Source organism: Notolabrus celidotus, chromosome 23 (assembly GCF_009762535.1).
Source record: "Notolabrus celidotus isolate fNotCel1 chromosome 23, fNotCel1.pri, whole genome shotgun sequence".
Classification (NCBI taxonomy): domain Eukaryota; kingdom Metazoa; phylum Chordata; class Actinopteri; order Labriformes; family Labridae; genus Notolabrus; species Notolabrus celidotus.
This window is the reverse complement of record NC_048294.1, coordinates 16,788,178-16,811,956: the sequence shown is the minus strand read 5'-3', so window position 1 is coordinate 16,811,956 and position 23,779 is coordinate 16,788,178. Positions and strand designations below refer to the sequence as shown.

At 40.0% G+C, this 23,779-nt stretch overlaps 1 protein-coding gene across 1 annotated transcript in view; it reads right to left on the bottom strand.

Moving 5' to 3' along the window:
- LOC117807804 (serine/threonine-protein phosphatase 2B catalytic subunit alpha isoform-like) overlaps window positions 1–23,779 on the bottom strand; it is an 88,891-nt gene that overhangs the window by 32,694 nt on the left and 32,418 nt on the right. The window contains 5 exon segments of the mRNA XM_034677205.1: window positions 713–852; window positions 1,681–1,826; window positions 2,247–2,358; window positions 2,963–3,087; window positions 15,247–15,447. Of these exon segments, the coding sequence (XP_034533096.1) occupies window positions 713–852; window positions 1,681–1,826; window positions 2,247–2,358; window positions 2,963–3,087; window positions 15,247–15,447 (724 nt within the window).

Here is a 23,779-nt window from a genome sequence, read left to right as displayed (position 1 = left end):
CCCAGGCACGCCGGGGCCAAGCAAGCGTCGCTTAGGCCGTAATGAGCGGAGGGAGCGCCGAACGCTCACAGAGAAAGGACTGTGCCTGGCGGTAATGTGCCACTTCATTACATTTTGTGACAGTGCGAGCTGCCTGCTCCGAGCACTTCCTCCGTTTGTTCAGTTACTCAGCTCAATCGAAGGCAATGAGGGTTACATAAATACTGGCGACGGGCTAAGGAGGAGACTTTTGGACTACTTTGAGGCACGCTATGTTCTAACAACACTTGATCTCAGAGTCACAGAGGAGGAATGGCAGGGCTGAGAAAAAGAAGGGATGAGGCATGGAAATTTGGCAGAGAGGTTTCTAAATTTATCAACATTTTGCTCCATTATTCTTTTAAAGCATTGTTTTATGATTACTGAAGAAGTACCAGCCTCCATATCTTTTGCAGAGAGAACAGTTGTACCAATCAGTTGACTATTTATTTATCCTAAAAGTAGTCAAAACACCAAAGAGAAGACAACACAGTTAAATGTTCTTCTTCCTCACTGCAATGTCAAACATGTTGACTTAATAAGAAGTCAAACACTGCAGCCGTATTTGATGAAATAAGTAAACAGACGCTGTTACCAGGAATCCTTGAATCAAGTTTGCAAGAAGTAAGAAAGACACAAAGTGTCTGAAAAGCTCACAAACCCTGACTCATACTGGAAGAGACAAAATGCTCACCTGTAGAAGTAGGAACAGCCTCGCACTGTGTTGTGTGTGAAATGCTCTTGGCTCTTCTCGTTCCCAAAGTCCTCCAGGGGGTCGGACCACAGCAGATCACACATTGGTCCGTACGCTGGAGGCTCTTTGAATCTGTCTAGCTGTGGAAGTGGAAGGAAAAGCAGGACTCTTGTCAGCCTGTTTGAGTGGAAACAATGCACTTAGAGCTTCAATTCTACTGCAGAGAAAGTCTCTTTGCTACCTCTGTGAGAACCACGTCACAGGCTGAGGCTGCTATGATTGTAATTAAATTGTTACACCGGCTTACATTCACACTGAAGTGATTTTAAATATTCAGGGCTGAAAAGATATACAGTGTAGATGTCAAAAGAAAGCACTCATCTTTTCAGTACGTTGAAGGGATTTTTTTAGACTCATGAAAACTCAGCAGCCTTTCTTTAGGAGCGATGAACATAAATGACTTTGCTTTCAGCCAAGTATAGCTCCTTCTTGAACAAAAGCTGGTGGATTACTGGATGGGTAGCATGATGGACACTTCAATAGAGCAAATTCTATTATGCATGCCCTCTGATTGCAGCCACAAAATCCATTTGGAGTTATTGAATTAGTTTGAAAGCCGGATCCAACTCTTCAACATTTTTTAATCAGAGTGAGGACCAGACCTGGTGCTTGCAATCCCTCGGGTCCAAGTCCTGAGCAGTATTTTGAGACAGATCTGGGAGAATTGTTTCATGCATTCCCAACCTTGGCTGTTGTTTTCACAGCACATCACGCTAAAATGAACAGTCTTTTCCTCATTAAGTTTGAATGGATGCAGAAAATACATGAAGCAGACAGGAAGCTCCAATTTTCAACAAATGCTCTGTATTTTTACAGCCATCACTCGCACCTGCTGTTACATAAACACACACACATAAGCTGTAGCTGTCTGAAATTATTGAGAAAATGGTCTCGAATCAGACACATACTTTCCTGATGTCGTCAAGATTTGTGATTTCTGGAGACAGTCCTCCGTGTACACACAGGAACTGCTGGTTCATAAGTGCAGCCAGGGGAAGGCAGTCGAAGGCGTCCATACATGCGTCATACACCCTCTCTGAATACTTAATTCTACCTGTCATGGGGGGAAACAGGGCAGGAAAAAGGAGAGCACGCCAAGTCAAACACCACAGCTTTCATACACTGGGGCAGTGTGCTAGACTGGGATGGAAAAGGCTCGAAAAAGAGCCAAAAAACTTCCCAAACACATTTTAAAAACAGCACAATTTCACAGGACTTTTGTGTTTTTTTCCACTACTCTGTCTGAGTCTAACAGAAATAGTTCTGACATGTGTAAATATCAAGAAGAGTAAAAAAAATCAGACTGATTCCAGTGCCAGGCCAGAGGGCACTTCTAAGTGAGCGTTTGAGGTTGGTGGCATAATAAACAGCTTTTAGAAAGAATAACTGGCTCAGTGCAGAGATTCACAAACCAGACTGCTTACACTCAATTTAGATCAAAGGTAAGAAAATGAAGTGCCGAAGCATTACTTACATTCCTGCTTAAATGTGAAATACTCTGTTAAATGTCTACATTCATGATTCCCACGCAGCAAAAACAGTGTTTTGGGGTAAAGGATCTTTAAGGCCCACAAGTACAGCACACACTGAAACAAAGAAGAACACAAGAAAGCAGTGGGGAATGGTTAAAGTGTCATCATGAAAAGAGAAAAAAAAACACCCTTAACATAAAGCATCAAAGCAGACTTTGTCAATTTCACAGAGTGGAATAATACACGCACTTCTGCTTATAATGAAACATTCATGCGCTACATTTTGTGGCACATTTCATGCTGGCTGGAAGAGATGACAAACCTTCAGAGGAGCCGTCAACAGACAGGCACGGCACACTCCATTAAAACATGTTTTATTAATAAAAGTATAATGTTCTAGACGATGAGATGGCAGGGAATATATATCTAAGCAAATTCCAACCAGCGTCCTAGATTAAAAACCTATTTTTCTCCATATTAAAAATCTTTCTCTACATAACCCTAAGCTACACCGTGACATTTGCTATCCGGGCTACATTTGAAGTTATTACAAAAGCCTATTACCGCTCCAATATCAGCAGCCTGATTTGATCTACGCTCAAAGAAAGCTATTAATAAACACAGCTTCTGTTTGGCACATGGTGTGTGTCACACTTGATTAGGCCCTTGTGAGGACAAAAAATAAATATATATATATATTAATAATACACGGACTCACTTCAATACTGAAATACCCTCTGTCAACGTAGTCCCCCAGGAAAAGGTAGCGCGTGGATGCTGGTGATCCTCCTACTTCAAACAGCTTCATCAGGTCAAAGAACTGCCCATGGATGTCTCCACACACTGCAACAAGGCAGAAAGAGGAACAAAAACACATCAGGAAAACAGCTATTTTTATAACTCAGAAACATCAGATGAACACCTTTACAATACTACGAGAGGATGTTTGCTTATTTCCATTTAGCCCATTACATGTGAAGTATGAAATCCCAGTAAATCCTGAACATAAGACCATTGAGGATGTAACATACATGCAGTATTCTCAACTTTGGAAATCCAGCTTTTGCCTGTATCAAACGTGTCAAACTAACTTCTTTAAGCTTCTCATTTGTGGCTGTAAAAGGCAGACTGGTTTGGATAGACAACTGATCCTTTTTAGCTCTGCAGCTAACCCTTCATACAGAAAGTTAAGCAAACAAATGCACATAAAAAAACAATGAAATGCCATTTTGTACAAAGAAACCAAAAAGTTTTTCCAAATGAAAAATGAGGAGAGATTTGAACAGAACAAAGGAAAACAATCACATTAATCACGAATCAAATCGCACGTCAAAGTGTTAATACTTCAATGCACACCATTTTCGACGTAAAACAGATGTCTAATATGGAAAGGTATGACAAGAACTGGCTCCACTCTGCTTTTTTATGCATTGCTTTTCCACCACATCCTCTTTCAGCCTCTTTATGACCTTGAGGTGTTTCTACTGGCTAGTAAGAATTAATTTGAACACCCCGATCACTGCCAAATACACTAAAAGTTCATTGGCTGAAACCACTAAACAGCTCTCAGTTGTCTCCCTTTCTAAACATGCCCTGTTAGCTCTGATGCAAAACCGGCTTGTCGCTGCAATTACAAACAGATAATTGCAAAGAGCATGTGCACTTCATCCTAATAGTACTGACAGTCTGTTCCTCTACTTGAATTCCCAGGAATCCCAGCACTGTCAGCACTGTTAAATCCACTCTACCGCTTGACTTGTTTCAATCTAGTGTCATATCAGTCCTGTGAAGATGCTAACAACACAGCAGCCAGCTGTTAAACAGCGTCAGGGGACAACGCTGGAATGAATTCCCTATCTCATCAGAAGTCAAGAACCGCAAATCACTTGACATGGATTGGTCTCCTTTCACCCAACGTGACCCTTCACTGTATTACCCTCTGGGGAGACGAGGGGAGCACAGGCCAAAGGGGATTTGCGGCTCAGCCACCATTGACATGCTGACAGGATGCATGTGGGGGGCTTCTAATTTAAAAGCCTTTTGTCACTTTGTAGATTCTCTAAAGGTTGGTTCAAAGGGTTGGCTATATCATTTATTATTGATAAACCTCCTTGTTGGTCTTTCCCATTGGTGGATACAATTTTGGAGTACAAAGCCATCCTGGGAGCTTTCATCATAAAGGAAATCTTTTTATCCACGACATATTTTTGAAAAGCACTTATAAAATCATTATGATCACTATACGGTAGGACTCATCCAGAGTATGGACAGGTTGTCGTCTTTTAATCCCAAGTCTGCAGAAAAAACATGGCATTTACAAAGCATTTACATCGTGTGATGTGTCTACATGTAATATCAGCATTTTAGGATTTTTGTGTTAGCATTAATAGTGATTGAAGACAGTCCATTTGTTTTAACATGTAGTCTTTAGTACACTGGTACACACTATACATGGAGACATGCAAATAAAATCTTGGAGGCAGAAGTGAGAAGTAGGAGCAGATTTTGGTAAGAAATACTCACAGACAACTCTGGCGTTGTCTTTCCCTGAGGAGAAACTAGCTCACTCAAAAACAACATTTTACAGTCAGGTGTTGAAAGCAACTATAAAGCTACTGTGAGGAGTTCTAAACTACTTATGAAAAAGACGGAACTTAATATTGATGCCTCTTTATGGCATGAAAAAGAAAACAAGACCATTAGTGACAAGACTGACTGTTGCTGTGTAGTTATTCTTCATGTCTGAAGCCACCATGGCAGGGTTGGTTTCGCAATGAACAGCAAGCATCAAAAACAGTTTTTAAAAAACATTTTCAATGAGTGACACTTTTGACCGTTAAAACCAGCAGGATGAGGTTTTTTTTTTACTAAAGGACACCACTAAGACTCGAGCATGGCAGAAACTTAGGAGGGAGAAGAAGAAGAAATATTGTGTCAAGGCCATCATCAAGGCTACCCATTAGTGGTTGTTGCTCTACAAATACTACATGAGGAGCCAATAAACTGTAAAAGCAAACAACGTTTTTTCAAGGACAATACAATTTGGCAATCCTAGTCATTCACAGGACAAAGCAGTAAAGAGATGAGAGGTCCTGTTTTGTCCACAGTGGGCACACAGATAGACACAAACTTTCTTCTCTTTTTTTTTCACTGTATTTTTGTTGATTTCTAGGCATAGATAAAAAAAAAAAACAGGACAAATATTAAGGACATGATGGAAATAAATGAGCAAATAAGAATAAAAGAAAGATGCTATAATGCTGACAGTAGCCATTAGGAGGGTCAAGCGCAATACAAGGTGGCTTGAGAGGGGGGTATTTTAGAAGAGGTTGTCCATTCGTCCAAAAGGGGCTTCCATATTTTCATGATAAACAGATAAAACAGTCCTCACGTTTTTTCGTGAGAACATTAATATCGATGTTTAGTTTTGACAGCGATGCATCTTTTGTACTGTGAGGGTCCTGGGGGCCTCAGCTTTACCTGGAAAGATGAAGAGGGTTGACTCCTTGGAAAAAAAGGTTGGGAACCACTGGCATAAGATAATGCTACAGCTGGGCCACCCCAATCCAAACAGTCTGGACTACCAACCACTTGAACCCTGTGAATAATGTTTGAGCAGCCAAATAAGCCTGAAGCAGTTGTTACTTCTAATGCAATACTCTCATCTGAATTCTTAAATAAACCAACAAGAGAAAGACAAGAACCAGCAATATTAGATAAAGAATACCAAAGTGACAACAACAATAAGCTTGAGATCTGGTGTCACCGTGCTGCATTTCATCTATTACAACAGCAATTAGCTGATTAAGTAATTAACCACATGATGAATGGATTGCAATCCAATTTGGAAAGGACATAGACTTTTTGTCGTTATGATGTTTGTCGTTTAATGAACTGCATGTAGCAGAAAGAATTACAACAAGAGCCTGTGAAAAAGTCTTTCAGGGAGATACCCAATTAGTGGGAGCTGGAGGACAGCGTTGGAGAGCAATTATCTCAAGTTACGAGCCTCGTGAGACAGCTCCGAGAATCAGCTCTCCTTGACTGTATCGTAAACCTCCACTTTACCATTTGTCTTTTATTAAACCCACACTGTGCAACTGTTTAAACCCACAGTGGGGACCAACTTCAAAAAGGAGTTTTGTTATTTGGGTCCAATTTCTAAAGATCCCTCTACTCCCCTGATGTACTCAAGCCAGCACTACAAACATGTAGTGATGGTTTATTTTAGGTTGGTTGTGAGGTTCCTAAAAATGGATTTACTGGAACAAAAGCGGCAAAAAAAAGTGCTTAAATTAGAGGGTATTTTATTCATGTATATTCTTATTTACTGGTATTGTCTTTAATGGAAGATAATGCATATCTTAATGTGTTGAACATTTTGGAACCAGTGACCACTGCAACAAGGACTACAGCCTCTGTGCATGGGGTGAATGATTAAAACGCAAGGCCAACCAATTTCCATTTGAAGTACATATTAATGATGTAAAGCAGTTCTTACAAGTGTCTTCAAAATGAATGGGATGAAATGTACTTTACAATCTTGACAGCAGCAGATTGACGGACTCCAGCGTACGGACCAATGTGCGATCTGCTGTGGCCCGCCCCCGGAGGACTTTGGAAATGAGAAGATCAAGTTCTGCGTCCATGAAACTACAGTTTCCTGCGACGGTAAGGCATGTGATTTGTTAGCAAGTTTTGCAAGTGCGATCACTATCTTCAATGTAGTTTCATCTACATGTCTGCGGTGAACCACACAATCCTAAATGGTGCTCTACCGACTTTTGTGATGTAGTTGCACGCTCGTATCAGTAGGGTTGCAAAGGGTTGGAACATTTCTGGGAATTAACTCGGAATTTAGGGTAATTTACTGGAAAGGTATCATATCAAAGCATAAATATTTTTTTTTATAATCAGACATCCATCCAAAATAATACAATTAAAACAGATGTATTTGTAACTTTATCCAGTGTTAAATATTTTATTAAACAATCAATGCTTTCATTGAAGAACAAAAACAAGAATGTTGATTTAAATATTACTCATCCCCCCGATCCAACCTGTTCAAAAATTAACCAAAATGTAATCCCAACAGAGTCCCATTCAACATGCAAATAAAAAAGCATCCTCCCTCAAGCTTCTCAAGCCGAGCCTCTGCAGGATTCTAGAAATCATCTGTGCATGTGATGGAGGAATGCACAGTGTATGTAGGGGGCGTGGTCTCAATAGCCCTGCTGTAAGCAGTGTGCTATGTGATTGAGGAACAGCATAAATATTCAACTGCACTTGCATGAAATCTGGCTGTTTTAGTCAGGAGTATGCTAAAATATATTTTGCCCAACTATATTTAAGTTCCCTATTAACAGCCAACCTTCAATTTAGTAAATTCCTGGTTTATTCCCATGGAAAGTTTCCACCTCGAAAATTCCCGGAATTTTTGCAACCCTACATATCAGTCTGAAAAAATGTAATAACTTTAATTCATATAGCACCTTTACAAACAAATTTCCGTCAAAGTGCTTTGACGGACAAAGCATGGCAGAAACTTAGGAGGGAGAAGAAGAAGAAATATTGTGTCAAGGCCATCATCAAGGCTACCCATTAGTGGTTGTTGCTCTACAAATACTACATGAGGAGCCAATAAACTGTAAAAGCAAACAACGTTTTTTCAAGGACAATACAATTTGGCAATCCTAGTCATTCATTTCTCTTTATCCAGCAGGATGCATGATGCTAAGCCTCGTCATTGCTATGGAAACATTCTTTCAACAAAGGCAGCTTCTATCACTGAGGAAGAAAACAAAACAACTCCAAGCTGTTCCTGACCTGATAAAGGACCTTATGGGAGTATCACCAATGGCAACAACGTAATGTATTGAGTGTGTAGAAACAAACAGATTGACACAACAAGACGAGTATCTTCTCTGTAAAGCAGTTTTTCTACAAATGGTATCATTCAACTGAGAAGTACAATACTATCTGACAGGATGAACACCAAGAGAGCAATTATTGTCAAAATCTATGCAGTGCCTGTATTTGTACCACTGCTGCGGTTTTTATGCCTCAAAGTGCTCACAGGAGAATTAACTATACTTTCGTGTTTTTAGAGGCCAGCTCTGCAGGAGGAAGTCCAGTGAGCGAGTAAGTGGCTGCGATTTCACCTGAAGCGCCTGTCAAACACACTGTGTGTGGGAGGACTGCACCTCCAGCTGACCTTTTGGAAAGCTGTCACTTGCTGGCAGGGAGAACAGCAGGGTGACAAGACGACGGCGAGAGTTTAATCTCTGGCCGATGCAATGGTCACTGGGAATTGTATTCAAGTTTTTTGTGAGAGCCTGGACATCGCCAGTCAATGCATATTATATGCAAACGCTATACAGAACAGCTCTTTGCTACAGCTCGGGGCTCAGATTCATCACAGCGAGAGCACAATCCACCCATCGCTCTGCTCCAGCACACCTACAGACGTGCTTTGCTTCCCTCCCTCTTGTCACACAACACACAAAAACGAGGTGAGAAGCGGAGCCCACATAAGAAGAGCAGGTGGGAGTACATTATCTGGAGTGAGAAACAATTCGTTCTGGCCATCTCCAGCCTGTGCGCAAAAGTGATCTCCCTGAGTAGCAGCATATCAGCGGGCAGCAGTTAACGAGTGGGTGGTGGGCATTACACAACCTGGCTTCAGAACCTACACAGGCCACTCCAAAGGCCGGGCTCATTGAGCAAGAGAAATGCACGGCGAGGCAGACTGTGAAGATCATGTTTTGATTGAGACTGCTTGATAACAATCCCCTCCTGGTTTTATGATGGCACTGACTCTCTGTAAGCGCACATCCTGCAGAGCATGCATTTATGCAAAAAGCGGAGGTGGAGCTTGCAATCTGTCATGACCATCAAAGTGTTTGTGATGTTTAAGAAGCTGCTAACGCTAGTGCAGCAGAAGCAATAAATGTCTTAGACCTGACTTTAAATTACTGTGCTGGTGAAAGCCCCTGGTTTTTGAATTGTGACCCTTTATATAATATAAGCAAGGGTGATCTATGACTCATTCACAAGCTTTTATACTGTGAGTCTATGAGTGCTGTGCACTTCTGCTGTCGGGTTACTTCATTTTCATCGGCATAAAGGATGTGTATAGTAGTTTATACTATGTCAGTTCCTAATGACTACATTTATGTTGATTAAACATCTAAATGAAAACAGACTTGTCTACAGGTAAGAAAACACTCAGATAACTGTACAATTTTTCATAATTTATCTAACACGTCTGAAACCAGGTTGTGTGATTGCATAATCGCTTTTTGACAGTTCATTATTCAAAGATGAAACCATTTTAAATGCCACAAAAATGTGAAGCACTTTGCACCGTGCATCGTGAACATGGCATATTCTCTAAAAATACGTATAAAAAACATCATGATCCAGCAAAAGAACCAGACCTACAAAATAATAACAGTTGGGTATGGATCAACAAGTTTTAGCTGGTGAACAACTAGAGGTGTGAAAAAATATCAATACAGCAATATATCACGATACTTTGACCTCCAATATGATATCGATATTTTTGTAATAATAAAAATACACATTTTAGTCAAGTTGGAATTAAAATGCAACTTCAGTATTTCAAAAACAATAAAGTGGAAAAGTTGTTTTGACTTAATTTGTCCTTTCAATTTTGAGTAATATTGTGTGATTTACATATACACCACCCCTACTTTTTCTTAGTTTACTGTGTAGAATATCTCAATATATCCCAATATTGCGATATTGTGATACTATCGTATCGTGACCCAAGTATCGTGATGCGTATTGTATCGTGAGGTTCTTGGCAATACTCACCCCTATGAACAACTGTGTGCTGTTTTCAGCATAGACTGTATAAATAATAGACGTAGTATCTGTGACGTCACCCATCTGTTCTGAAGCGCTGTTTTGAAGCCAATCATCGTCTGGAGCCATATTGGAAATGCTGAACGCAACCTAACTTCTATCAAGCTAGTGTGAGGTAAAGAGGTGGGCTTTGAGCCTCCTCGTCAACAGCTACAGTGTTCCCGCCTGTCAGTCAAGTCAGTCATGTCCTTAAATGAGCAAAACTCGTAATCTTAATATCTTATGAGCCGTTGCGTTAGAAAAAAATCACCCCCCGTACAGTGTGTGCCGATAGAGAAATTTAGCTACTCAGACCTAAAGCGTTTTTTGAACCAGGCTGTAAACATGTTTATTATTGGTGAAAAGATCGTCTTTTATGAATTGGTGTGTATGTGGTTTCCGGTGTTTCTGCAGCCAGCCTCAAGTGGACACTCGATGAACTGCAGTTTATAACACCTCCGCATGGGCTTCATGTTTTGAGACCGGAGGTTGCCGCTTGGTTTTCAGTTAAACTTCAACAGCCAACGCACAGTTTAACAACAACAATTATCGGCATCAGTTGTTGAGAAAACAATCTGTTGACTACTAATAATGAGTTAAGCCTATCAGTTATACTGGTGACAACAAGTGAGGGCGACAATGTTTCATTGTTTATACGACTAACTGTGCATATCCCTACACCGTACTGGACACAGCACATAATAAAATGAAACAAAATCACAGACAAATACATCATAAGAGCTTTGTGTGGTTAGCAATGAGAGATATTAAAGGCCCAGGTGCATAAAAACACCTGTAACAGAAGACAGGAACAACCTTGTTTTCTTCAGATATATTAGGTCTGCAGATATGATAAATATATAATGTGCAGTTACATTGCTCAATGTTAGGATAATAATATAAAGTGCAATTTAAAAAAGTCTAAAGAGTGCATATCTACTGGTTTTTATGTTGTATGTCTGTTCTGTTCACTACTTAATTTGATCCAGTTCTTCCTGAGGTTATTAAAAGCTATCTTTAGCGTGGACATTATACCAGGCCTTCATCACTTAGGGAAAATGTATACATGCTTAGTGAGAAAGTAATGCTAGTTTACAGAAAATATTGTTCTGGTACATTGCAATTAGTTCCAACTCTCACAACGTGTTAGTGTTGAATGCTCATACTGCACAATGATGAAGGTGAGATTAATTGTGCACCCTTAGTGCAGAAAATGACAGCATTTCAAGACTAACTGGATAAAGCATGTTCTCTGTAGCTGTTCATTATCTGTTTAATTAGGATGGGAACTTGTGAGCTCACTCCATTTAGGCAGAGGTTGTTGAAGGAAAAAATGTCCTTTAATTTGATTTTTAGAAAAAAAATCTCTCTACCTTGTTTCTGAAAAAGAGCTTCTCAAAAGAAATTTCCTTGTCATTTTATTCCCTGATATTTCTGCATCCAATTTATCTGCCTACTCATTGTAAGACTGTTGCATAACAGCCTAGTGGAAAGGTTTAATGGTCCTGAATACTGCACAGAGCAAACACACTTCATAATAAACTTATAAAACTGCCTTTCAAATCAAGGTCCTGCTAAGACCTTTAAAAGATTTACACAAGAAATTCCACATCAGAGGTTTTATCATTTCCTGAAAAAGCTTACATCACGATATCATTAAAATACTGAATATGCAGCAGCAGGGTGGACTGAATCTCAGAGGTATGTCAGATTCTACAGGTTAACTCGACATGCTCTGTTGTATTTTGGTATGTTATAGTCTGGTATCCACTGGGGTGGAGCCCCTCACTGTTGCCTGGTGATGCAACAGTAGAAGCTCTATTGATGGGAGACTTGTGTCAAGGCCATGGGAGCAGCTTGGACTCAGTGGCCTAAGCCGGCTCCATTTGTCTCACACACATACACACACACCCCTCCCTCCATGAAAACCCCACCTGCCATCTGGCCCAACCAGGAAGTGACTGTGTGACTGTGACAAGAAGAAAGAAAGGGAGAGAGAGATAGCTGACGCGTCATGGCGCTTTACATCTATGATAAATATTTACTTACTGATTTGCTGACTAGGTGCCATGTTGGAAATCGGAGGTGTGCTAACAGGGGGGAGAGAAAGAGAGGGACGACACAGATGGATAAAAAACATGGCAGACAGAAAGGGAGAGGAGTGCTGAGAGAAACAAAGAAATGTTGGTGTGTGAGTCCAGGGACACGCATGAGAGGCAGACACAGCAGGATCACAAGCACGCGCAGCAGAGAAATCCTTGTTGAAAAGGGCTAGTGAGTGGGAGAGGGGTTGAGACAGGGGTGTTGAGTGGGAGGGAGAGATGTGCTTCATTGCCACGCGGACACACATACACACATACACACGCACAGACACAGCTCCTCAGGATCCATGGCTTGCACGCAGAACAGGAGCTGTCCACTGTTTCTATGTTACCCAGCAGAGGAAGGATGTTTACCAGCCGATTCAGCATTTGAAATGCTATAAAATCTCGAACTGAGCCGTGCCGACTTGTGACAGGGCTTCTCAGAATTTCTATGACAACCCCACCACAAGGAAAGGTCAGCGCCGGAGCATGTTTACACACAAGAAACCAGACTGTGATGAGGTCCGGGGCTGGAAATCCCAAACATTTCTATATCTCTGATTCTGCTTCAGATCTTCATCAGACATGAGATCCCCCTCCTACACATGACCATATCTGACACTACTGTGAGGGGAATTATAATTAGCATGCATAAAAAAGACTATGTCATTTTAAGGGATTTTTTTTTTCATGCTCCAGCTCAGCAGGAGGACAGTTTCTGAGGAAGATCACAGCTTTTTCCTCGTTGTGCGTTTGTGTTTAAGTTAGACAAACAGCTCACTGCTTCTCATGAACTCATACAGCCTTGTTTGGTTTAACCTGGAAAATCAATACAATTCAGTCAAGATTGAGACTGAGTGAGATTATTATTTGTTTGGACTTTACTAGTGTAAGGCTCTGAGTACAGATTGCATCCATTTACATTGCATCCACAAGGTTCTTTGTCACGCACAAGAATCATTTATACAGCTTCAGTAAAGCCAGTTTTGTGTAAACACAGCTAAATAACCAAAAATCTACCTATGTTTAACTGGATTACACTTAATCCCCTGGTTGTGTGCCTGCAAACACAAAGACAGGCAGCAAATAAAGCTCATGATAGTCCCAACCTGTGTGCCTATTCTGATAGGCTTCAATCTCTTTAACAATAACACAAGATATTCTTTTATTATCATTTCCTCAGTAAGCCTACGAGACACACACTTCTGTTCAAAAAAGAGCCGTGCATTCATGAATTTAAGTAAGCGACGCCAGCCGGGCCACTCAGCGCCATAATATGAGAACGATCTGGTATTAGTAGAAACGATGGGTTGCCATAGATCCTTTGAGTAGGCCTCTGCCTCTGATTACACAAACATCAAAGACTCCTCATCAGAAAGTCTAATGGAGGAACAGGGCACTTGACCAGGAAGAAAGACAACAATAGATGCTCTGAATCTGTGCATATGCATCAGTGAGCCTCGTGCTACAGAGTGTTCTCTCACACAGGCAGCCATGAATAAGCTCGACTTCAGCTCCAGGGCGCTTTTCACAAAGTATAAGTAGTCAGCTGTAAAAATTAGCATCTGCAAACAATAGGCTGAAAATGTATCAGCTTTTAATGTCTTTTTTCTTTTATAGTTTTACCCCAATGGTTAGTAAGTGTAATAAAAACCGGGAAATTGGCCTGATTAGCTTTTCTTTTTACCATCAGTTCAGAGTATTATAACAGCGTGAAGCAGCCAACTGAGTGTCATTTAGCTCGTTAATATTCACAAATTGGATGATTTAAACCTGTTTTTCAAAAAAAGTAAAAACACACTGCCACCGCTAGCTTCATGGCCAACACGTAACCTGGGGACACGGTGACTCACTTAATTAAGGAAATCAATTTGTCACATGGCTGAAACATTGCAGCGGCTCGCTCTTGGAAGACAGCAGAGTGAGCGTTTCAAATCCAACACGACGAAATCTAACACCTTTGTGTGTCTGCGAGTTGTCAATTCCAGTGACAGTCTCGAAAATGACTGTCTTTCGAAAAACACGGTGACAAACGAGGTGGGAAAAATAAGACCGCAAGGACTTAGATAATTATTTTCTTCATGTGCCGTGTCTGCATGCAAGCACTGTTTTTTTTCTCCCTCTCTGAGAGGCTTGTCATCTTTTATTTATTGAGGTATAAAAAAGCACAAATTCTTTTGAGAGTTGTTGAGGAGGCCTATGTTTTAATACTTGGAATTAATAAGACTTAGATTAATGAGATTCTAAAAACAGAAGAAAAGAAGCAGAAACACAAAACAATTCATAACATGATATAAATCTTTCAGAACAATCAGGATTATCATTATTAAAGGCTTCATAATCACATTAGCAGTGTGCATGGAGCAAAATCAAATTCCAGTGTGCCTACTTTGGAAGAATGCTTATGCAAAGTTGGTGGCATCCAAAAATGCTGCAAGCACCCTTTATTTTCATCCCTCGCCAAACTCCAGCCGCTAAAAGACGGCGTCCAAATTCCCTTTAAGCTGCTGTTGGTAGGATGGGTGTAAAAAAACGTTACTTTTTTCTGCTGGGTTTGAAGAAAAGGTCGTAATGCCCATCAGTACTCATCGGTAAGTGGAGTAATTCGAGACTATTGTGAAATCTCTGTGTTTTCCAATGCCTTTCTATCAGGCAATGTTATTATTCCCCTTGTTCCCGTTATGACGGACCAATCATAGCTAATCTCCAATCCTCTGTCCTGATTGGTTAAGGGGCAGCCCCTACTACGTCCTGGTGAAGAGTCTGGCACTATCATGACTGCACATGCCGATCTGTGTTGGGGGGCTAAGAGGAAATCTGGTTGGGAGGGTAGTGGTGACATTCGAAGTCCCTCTCTCTGAACAGATGTTTACTCTGTGACTACCAACAGCAGCTTTAAGCAAAAGTTGCATCTAACAAAATCTTACCCTGTCAAGCCAAAAAAACTGGAACAATGTTTTTCAGATAAAAGTTGTTACTGATGTTAAACTTGCTTGAACTTTAGCTCAACGCTGTGGAGAAACATGTTATGTCATATCAGACTCCTGACCTGTCACAGGGGCCTCGATGTCCAGCAGGTTCTTCTCTGCACGCAGGATCGCCCCACCCTCTGCTATGAGCCTCAGTGCCACCGATTCCTCCACGCGTCCCTCCTTGGTTAGGTGAGCTTTCAGCACGTCCACTTTGGGCTTCCCATCACTGTCGAACACCTCTTTAGCCGTCAGCCGGTGACTGGGGGGGAACGGGACGGCTGCAAAGGTAGAGAAAGAGCGTCATTATGGCTGTTATTCTTTCATCATACAGCACATTTAATACACATTTCTTTGCTAAAAAATACTTATGAGGACATGCAGTTGATTCCATATTGAACTGTGAGAGTAGTAGGTACTTTGTTCCTTCCAGGGGATCGACTCCCGCAGGAGAGGGAGTAACTGTTCACTCCCATGCCCGGAGCCCACCCTCTGAGATAATTTACCAAATTGCTGCTATGATCTCTGAGTCATTCAATTTTCAATATTTATAACAGACCCTCACAGTTTTGTGTTTGTTCGGCAGTATTCATAGCAAAAGTGATTACACTTACGCACAAACTGAAATAAATCTGTAGCGTAATCAATATAAAAGCCATGAATATAAGTTGACATGACGGGAGATTACCTTACAATGTTTCATATGTAATGTAAATATCAGACATACACTCATATTTCAACATGTTTTACACTGAAGAACAGATACATCAATGTGGGTCTTGTGTTAGCTTATCTGTCAGTCACAATTATATCAAAGGATGCAATTCTGTTTTTTTGCCCTGTGTCTTGAAGGCACCATGGAAATTAGACTAACCAAATACAAAACAAATCTCTGTTACTGTCAATTTCCATAATTAGTGGCCTAATAAGGGTAGCTTTTCACAGCAATTCAATGTCTCATTTGGGATACAACAGATGCATTCAAAAGCCTGAATCCTGTTTGCATGAATTTTCATGTAAAACAGTGAACTTTCCAGTCTTATCACTGCATTAAAGAGACGCAGCACATTTTTTATGCATAGACCAACGAGTCCCTGGACAGACTTTAAATGAAAAGCCTTTTCTTTTACAGAAAGAACAGAAACCCCACAGAGCAGTTCTTTAAAATGGACCTCATGTCGCTGCCATTTTAGCAGCTGACATCAAACAGGTGAAAGAAACTTCATGTTTTCAAATTAAACCACCATTAAAGTGTCCCTTCAGCAGCCTCCACTGAAAAGAGCCCAGTGTGTTAAAATGTTCTTTTCATAACCCCCCTAATGAGTGGATTTTATACTGACAGCAAGGTACAAAAAGGACATAATTAAAGACGACTTCCTGTGGACTTTTAATTCAGAAGCCGTCCGGCGTTTAAAAAAATAAAAGCTTTTAATTAACAGCTACTTGCCGACTTCGCACATAGCATAGAAGAGTGACTTATGCAATAAGCTGAAAGTAAATACTGATAAGTTGGAAGCAATGTGTGCGTGTGTGAGAACATCCGTCCGTCCCAAAGATGACATCACTAGTAATCAGACCTGCACTTTATCCGTGTCACACTGTGCTGTAGTGACAGATGATATTCAGTATCTCAATATTTTAAGCTTTAAGCTTTAAGCTTCCAAGCAGGCGTACTTGGAAACTACAGGATCACTGAACTTACAGAGTTCCAAGACGCCCACTTGCCTGTTGATGATAACTTGATGAGGTACTGATCGATCCACTCAAATATCACCTAAAGACAACAAACTAAGTGGAACAACTTTTCTCCTTTAGGAAAGTAAACATTATGATTCTACATTGTTGTGCAGAAAGTAAGATTCTTCTGCTTCCTAAACAAATGTTTCGACACGGGTCTTGATATCTTTATGACACACTCATTTCCTTCTTTGTTCCTTGATAATCATTAAATCCATTTTCTGCCAAAGCGGTTACCTTAGTAAAAACATTCCTCTTTTTAGCTGCTTACACTGCTCAATAATGGATGCAAACCCGTTTTTAAGCTCAGTTTTTATTTCTGCAACTACAAACTTTTAATTTTTTTTTTAAAACTGAGTTTTAATGAAATTTTATAACTAAATTTACTTTCTTTCTTCCTTGATCTTAGATTTTAAAATATTTTATGTTTTCATGCTTATGTTTGTTTAATGTCATATTTTAAATTGGGTATTTTCTGACAAGGTATGGCGTTATGGAATTAACCTGATATTGGATCTACAATTAAATGTTGGGCATACAGGCACCCTGCAGGGGGGTCAAGAGGTCTGAGCCAGCTTCAGGCTGTGACTCGACACAGAAAAGACCTAATGTGTGAGTCTTAATCCTTGGGAAGAAGTTCTGAGATGAGTCGAACAATTAAAGGGTTCATTTTGGTTAAGACAAGATCAGTTGTGATTCTGTGTCTGGCGGGACAGTAAGACTGCAAGTTACGGACTTCCGAGCAGTGAAGGGGGCTGATTATTTATAATAATCCCTCCTAATTTAAATAAATAATAAGATCCAACACTATTTACTATGTACGTTAAGTTACATAAGTACAGAGAGAGAGAGAGAGTAGACCAAACATAACTGGCCGCATGTTTGAAGTGTTTGCTGTGTGTTTTTGTTGATTGTTACTGTTCTGTTTTTTGTTTTTAACTCTGTAAAGCACTTTGAATTGCTCTTTGTATGAATGGTGCTTTATAAATAAACTTGCCTTGCCATTGTAGGTTCCTGTGCTTAAGATCAATTGGCTCTTAACACAAACTCTGTTAACACGAAACGATCAAATGATGTTTTCATCAATCTCAAAAAAATTAAATTTTAGCTTTAATTTACACTTAAGTACCTAGGCCAGCTAGAACTTCCCATCTGAGATAGTATTACAAAGAGGCCCAAGTTGGCCTCCTTTGAGCACCTGCTGTGCAACTCTGGCTCAATGCCAGGGCCTTGGGGGCTTTAGACTTGAACAACTACACAACTCTGCACCCTGTGAGGTTGGAGACTTACAGCACCAACACTCTTGTAAACTACTCTTAAGTTGTTTTGGGGGCTTTGTCCGCCTGAACAGACGGGCCGGTCTGTGCTTCAAACATTACAGCAAGAGTCGTAACGTAGTTATGTCACTATGGATTCTACAGATGATTAAAAGCATGCAAGACTTAATATAGGGAGTATTGATTTCAGTTATCTCTTCAGTCCATCAGATAAAGCATTAGGTATTGTAGGCTACATTGTTTTCCTTTACCCACATTGAACATTACTGCACTGACAGGTAAACTGTCATGACAACCGAGCTGTTCTTTAATACAAGCTGAATCAGACTGAACCGATTATTATTATTATTTCAAAAGTAAGAGAGACAGCCAAAGACGTGTGGTTGTCAAACTTTTAAAATGTATATTGTAAGAGAGATAATGCACACAACATAATCAAAATGAATTACATAGGAGATTATGTATACTGGAGATTACATTATTGCATAAGGTAATCATGTATATTGTGTGGGAGTGAATGCATTGCAAGAGAGATAATATATATACAGAGGTTAATGTCTTTTGCACATGGAGATAATGTATATTACATTAGAGATCATGTATATTACATAAAAGATAATGTATACTAGGGGTGAGTATTGCCAAGACCCTCATGATACGATACGCATCACGATACTTGGGTCACAATACGATAGTATCACAATATATCACGATATTACAATATTGTGATATATTGCAATATTCTACACAGTAAACTAAGAAAAAGTAGGGGTGGTGTATGTGTAAATCACACAATATTACTCAAACTTGAAAGGACAAATTAAGTCAAAACTATTTGATTGAAAACAACTTTTCCACTTTATTGTTTTTGAAATACTGAAGTTGTATTTTAGTTCGAACTTGGCTAAAATGTGAATTTTTATTATTAAAAATATATCGATATTAAGAGTTGAAATATCGATATCATATTGGAGGTCAAAGTATCGCGATATATTGCTGTATTGATATTTTTTCACACCTCTTATGTATACAGAATATAGTATACTGCAGAGGGAGATAATGTATATTGCATGGGAGTCTAAATGTATGTAGTACAGTGTAAACTTTATATTGCAGATATATTAGTATATACTACAAGTTAAAATGCAATTAGCTGCATCATAAAAAGTAAGGAAATAGGGGATATTTGACTTAAAGGGAGTGTGTGGGTGTGTGTGTGTGTGTGTGTGTGTGTGTGTGTGTGTGTGTGTGTGTGTGTGTGTGTGTGTGTGTGTGAGTGTGTGTGTGTGTGTGTGTGTGTTGGGATAGTTGGGTGGTGCTCCTTTGGAGGCTTTGAAATGAGCATCAAGAGGTATAATCTTCATACTTATGGTTCTCTGTAGATGCAGTGTTTTTTTTTGTTTCTTACTTCTTCTTTGGGGTATTTATTTGTTGGCCGTTTTTTTTTTAACACTATTTTTATATTTTCACATTTTCTTTTATTACAAAACTGTAGTATTGCAAAAAAAATGGTATTGAACAACTGGTCAGGAACACCAAACAATACTATAAAAGGTTCAGGGTATATTGTTTTTTTAAGGATATATGAATATACTTTAAATATAGAGGTCCAAAGGTTGCTCTATGTGTTGCATGACCAGAACATGGGGCTAATTGTCACAGGAGATTGTTTGCATCTAGGACAGCTATCATTAGAGATCTACAAGATTCTTGACAATTTAGCTTCTGTGTATAGTAGAGGCGGTGGAAGAGCTTAAACTGCAATAAGCAGTGGCAAATGCAAATGGAGGGGGATTAAATGCGACTGATGCTGACATTCCAGATGTCGTCGGGTATAGTCATCATAAGGTCTCGTTCCCATGCATCTTTTGTCCTGGCCAGTGATGGGGGATTTATGTGTTGTAATGTATCATATATTTTTGGGATCTGTCCTTTAAGGTTTGATTCAAAGTATAGACATTCCTCAAAAGAGCAATTTGGTGGAAGGAGAGGAAAGGTTGAATTCTTTTTCATTGCAAAGCTGCAGGCTTGTAGATACCTGAAGAAATTAGATCGAAGGATGTTAAAGTTTTTAATTAAGGCATAGAAAGAGATGAAATAATTATTGACAAAAAGATCCCTAAATAAAATGATGCCTTTTCTTTGCCATAATTTGAATGCAGGTTTATAAGGGATGGTGTGAAATAGGGGTTTGATGTGATGGGAGCTTATTTGTTGGCTGTTTAAGTCATCCATTTATTTTCTGGATATTTATCCGTTACTTAATATCAAACTTGGCTGGTATTGATAACCCAGTAAAAAAAAGAAACAAGGGGTACTGGTGGCCTAGCGGTTTAAGCGCCCCACGTATCGAGGCTGTAGTCCTCGTCGCAGAGGTCGCCGGCTCGACTCCCGGCCGGTCGACCATTTGCTGCATGTCTTTCCCCACTCTCTACACCACACGTTTCCTGTCTCTCTTCAGCTGTCCTGTCAGTAAAGGTGAAAAAGCCCCCAAAAAAACTATAAAGAAAAAAGAAACACATTAAAAGTGATCGTAACTGTCCAATTGACAGTTTCCATCATTTTGGGACTAAATCAAGAACACACGTATTCAAATTCTAACACACTCTTTTGAACCTACATTTCATATTTCACAGAGCTTATTCTAGTATTTAAATTTTAGGATTGATGCATGTCTTATATTTTCTAAATTAAGCTTGGACAAAGTCTGAAACTAACCACTGTTGTGCTCTGAAGTACCTCTGCATGTGATCTTACCCTAATTGAGGAAACATCACCATAGATAAAATGTAAAAATGTGTATGAGAAATCTTAGAACAGTGAATGTTTGTTTTGACAGTGCATGAAAAACCATGTTTGTACCAGTTATAATAACCCAACTCAAGCATAATAGAACCGCCTAAACTGCAATGAATATGTAAATCTGCACGTTGAGAAGTCACACAAGCACTGAATTAAATTGAAAGCATTACTACAGATTGATGCTCCCACAAACGTACAAAGCAGCTGGTAGCACCAGAGCAGGCGTAGAGGTTGACTGAGCCACATCTGTTCCACCTAAAGTGACAAAACATAACACATCCCAAAAATTCAGATGCTAAAGACAAACATTATTCTTTCAAAGAAACAACCAGGGTTAAATCTGTGGTTGTTGGCAGACTGGCAACCTTTCGACACATCACCCTTCCATTTCCAAACAGTCATGACAATGGAAACAAGAGCGCTGTTAGAAATTCCATAAGAGGAAAGTTCAAACAGCCCTCTTATTAGCAGGAGTAACACCCAACCCTGCCAAAACATAACATTGCACGTTGTACGCTGCAAGAAAGACAGAGAGCGGCCCAGAAATCAGATTTGTATTTGAACAAGACAAAAACAAGAGAGGTCAATCCGTCTTTGCATTAATTAAATATTCACTGCTGGCTGTCAAAGCAGGAAAAACAGCAAACTCTCCCTCCTTTTTCTGCCAAGCAACAGTACCAGAGCATTCCCACACAGTAATGGCGGATTGTTGCGAATAACCCTGTGCATCCATCCTTTCATACACTGCTTCATAACTGCGAGAGCGCACACTGACCCGAGGCGATCCGCCTGAAACCCAAGTGTGACTCAAAAACGCGGTCTCCATTAGCCGCTTGCTTTTGCCTTCATTAGTTTTACCATTTCTCTGTTCCCTTCTGTTATGTAACGGCAAAATTGCACTGCAGCCTCGAATCAAGCATGAGAGAGAGAAATGATGAGAGAGAGTGAGAGTGAGAGTGAGAGAGAGGGAGAGAGAGATGGTCGGAGAGGATGAAGGGAAGAAAAAAAAAGTCCAGAGTCTGATTTAAATTTGCCTGGTAATTTGTCTCAAATTAGCATTGTAATTTCCAACATACAAATTAAAGCCATCCATCAGCCATTAGGTTTAAAAGACTAAGAGGTAGCTAATCCTCTGGATGTCTGGAGGGCATGCTAAATAAAGTTTATTTAATTTTGTCTCGTGTCGGTCAGCAAGGTTTATAGCAACATTAAACCATTTCCTTCTTGGAGGAGAGCGTTTTGAACTCACAAAGCTCCAGATCAACTCCAGCAAACAGCTCTCTTTTCAGAGTTAGAAATTCATCCCCCTGAATACGGCTGACTTTCAGGTGTTATTCTCCACAAATCTGCACCACCAGGCACTGTGCATCTGCAACCGCTGAGAAACAGTGGGGAAACAGGCAGCTTGAAATGTTCAGGTTGGTGTAGTTCAGAGCTAATGCGATCCCTCTGAGGAAGGAGACAGCGGGAGGTGTGCAGTCATATGGTGCTGGACAGATCAGCTTAATTGGAGAAAGTGAGACAGACTGTTGCGGAGCTCGCCGAACAAACCTCTGGCTTCATTTAGCGAAGAACACGGAGTGCAAGCGTGATTTCTTGGCCTGAACTGGCAGCGAAGACGTCTTCAATTGCGGCATATCACCTTTCTCCCTGGCCCTGACAGCTGTGTGAGTTAGTGTGAACGGTGTGTGAATTACACCTTACACTGTAAGAACCAAACAAACAACAGTTCACTTACATTAACCCTCCTGTTATGTTCCGGGTCAAATGTGACCCTTTTTAAAGTCTATTTTAGGCAATATATGCCTTCCAAACCAGCTAAATGCAGTATAAAAATCTGGACAGCATGCGACAGAAGATATGTTGTGTTAATTTATCAACATCACAAAATCAATGTCAATGTAAAACTATTGTATTCATATTTAGGGCTTTGCAATGTACATTTAAAAAAGTTTTAACATTAGTTTAAATGAAAAGTGAGTGAGTTATCCTCATTGAACCATGATCTGTGAGAATTAAAGAACACCAATGGACCAAATCTTGATTTAATGGTTAGTAATGGAGTTAAAAATTAGATTTAAAAAAAATGTGTATTGGGATTTTTTGGGGTTCTGACCAAGCGGCAACCTCCAGTCTAAAAATATGAGTCCAATGTGGAAGTGTTAAAAGCTGCAGTTCATCTAGGATCCGCTTGAGGCTGGCTCCAAAGATAGCGGAAGTCACATACACACCTATTCAAAAAAGCCGTTCTTTAAAGCAGAAATAAACATGTTTACAGCCTGGTACAAAAGACGAGTGTAGTCTGGATAGAATCTTGATCAGCACACACTGTGAGGGGGGTGAATTTTTTTCTAACGCGGCAATTTCGAAGATATTGAGATTACGAGTCTTCCAATGAGAGGCACAGCTGCCTGCGGGAACGCTGCAGCTGTTGGCTAGGAGGCTCAAACTCCGCCTCTTTACGTCACACTGGCTGGACAGAAGCAATATGGCTGCCGCCGACAATTGGTCTCAAAACAGCTCTTCAGAAACAGATGGGTGACGTCACGGATACTACGTCCATATTTTATACAGTCTATGGTTCTGTCACTTTTGGATAATTGAATATGCCTCGGCTCAAATTGACCCAGGAACATTATTGCTGTTCCAGAGAAACGAACATAACAGGAGGGTTAAGAGAAATTCAGGAGAGATTCTGGAATTCAAAACTAAACACATCTAACTAATGAATTCCAAAAGTCCTTTATAACAATAAAGCATCAGAAACTGCATAAGAAGTGTTTGTATTGATATTCTA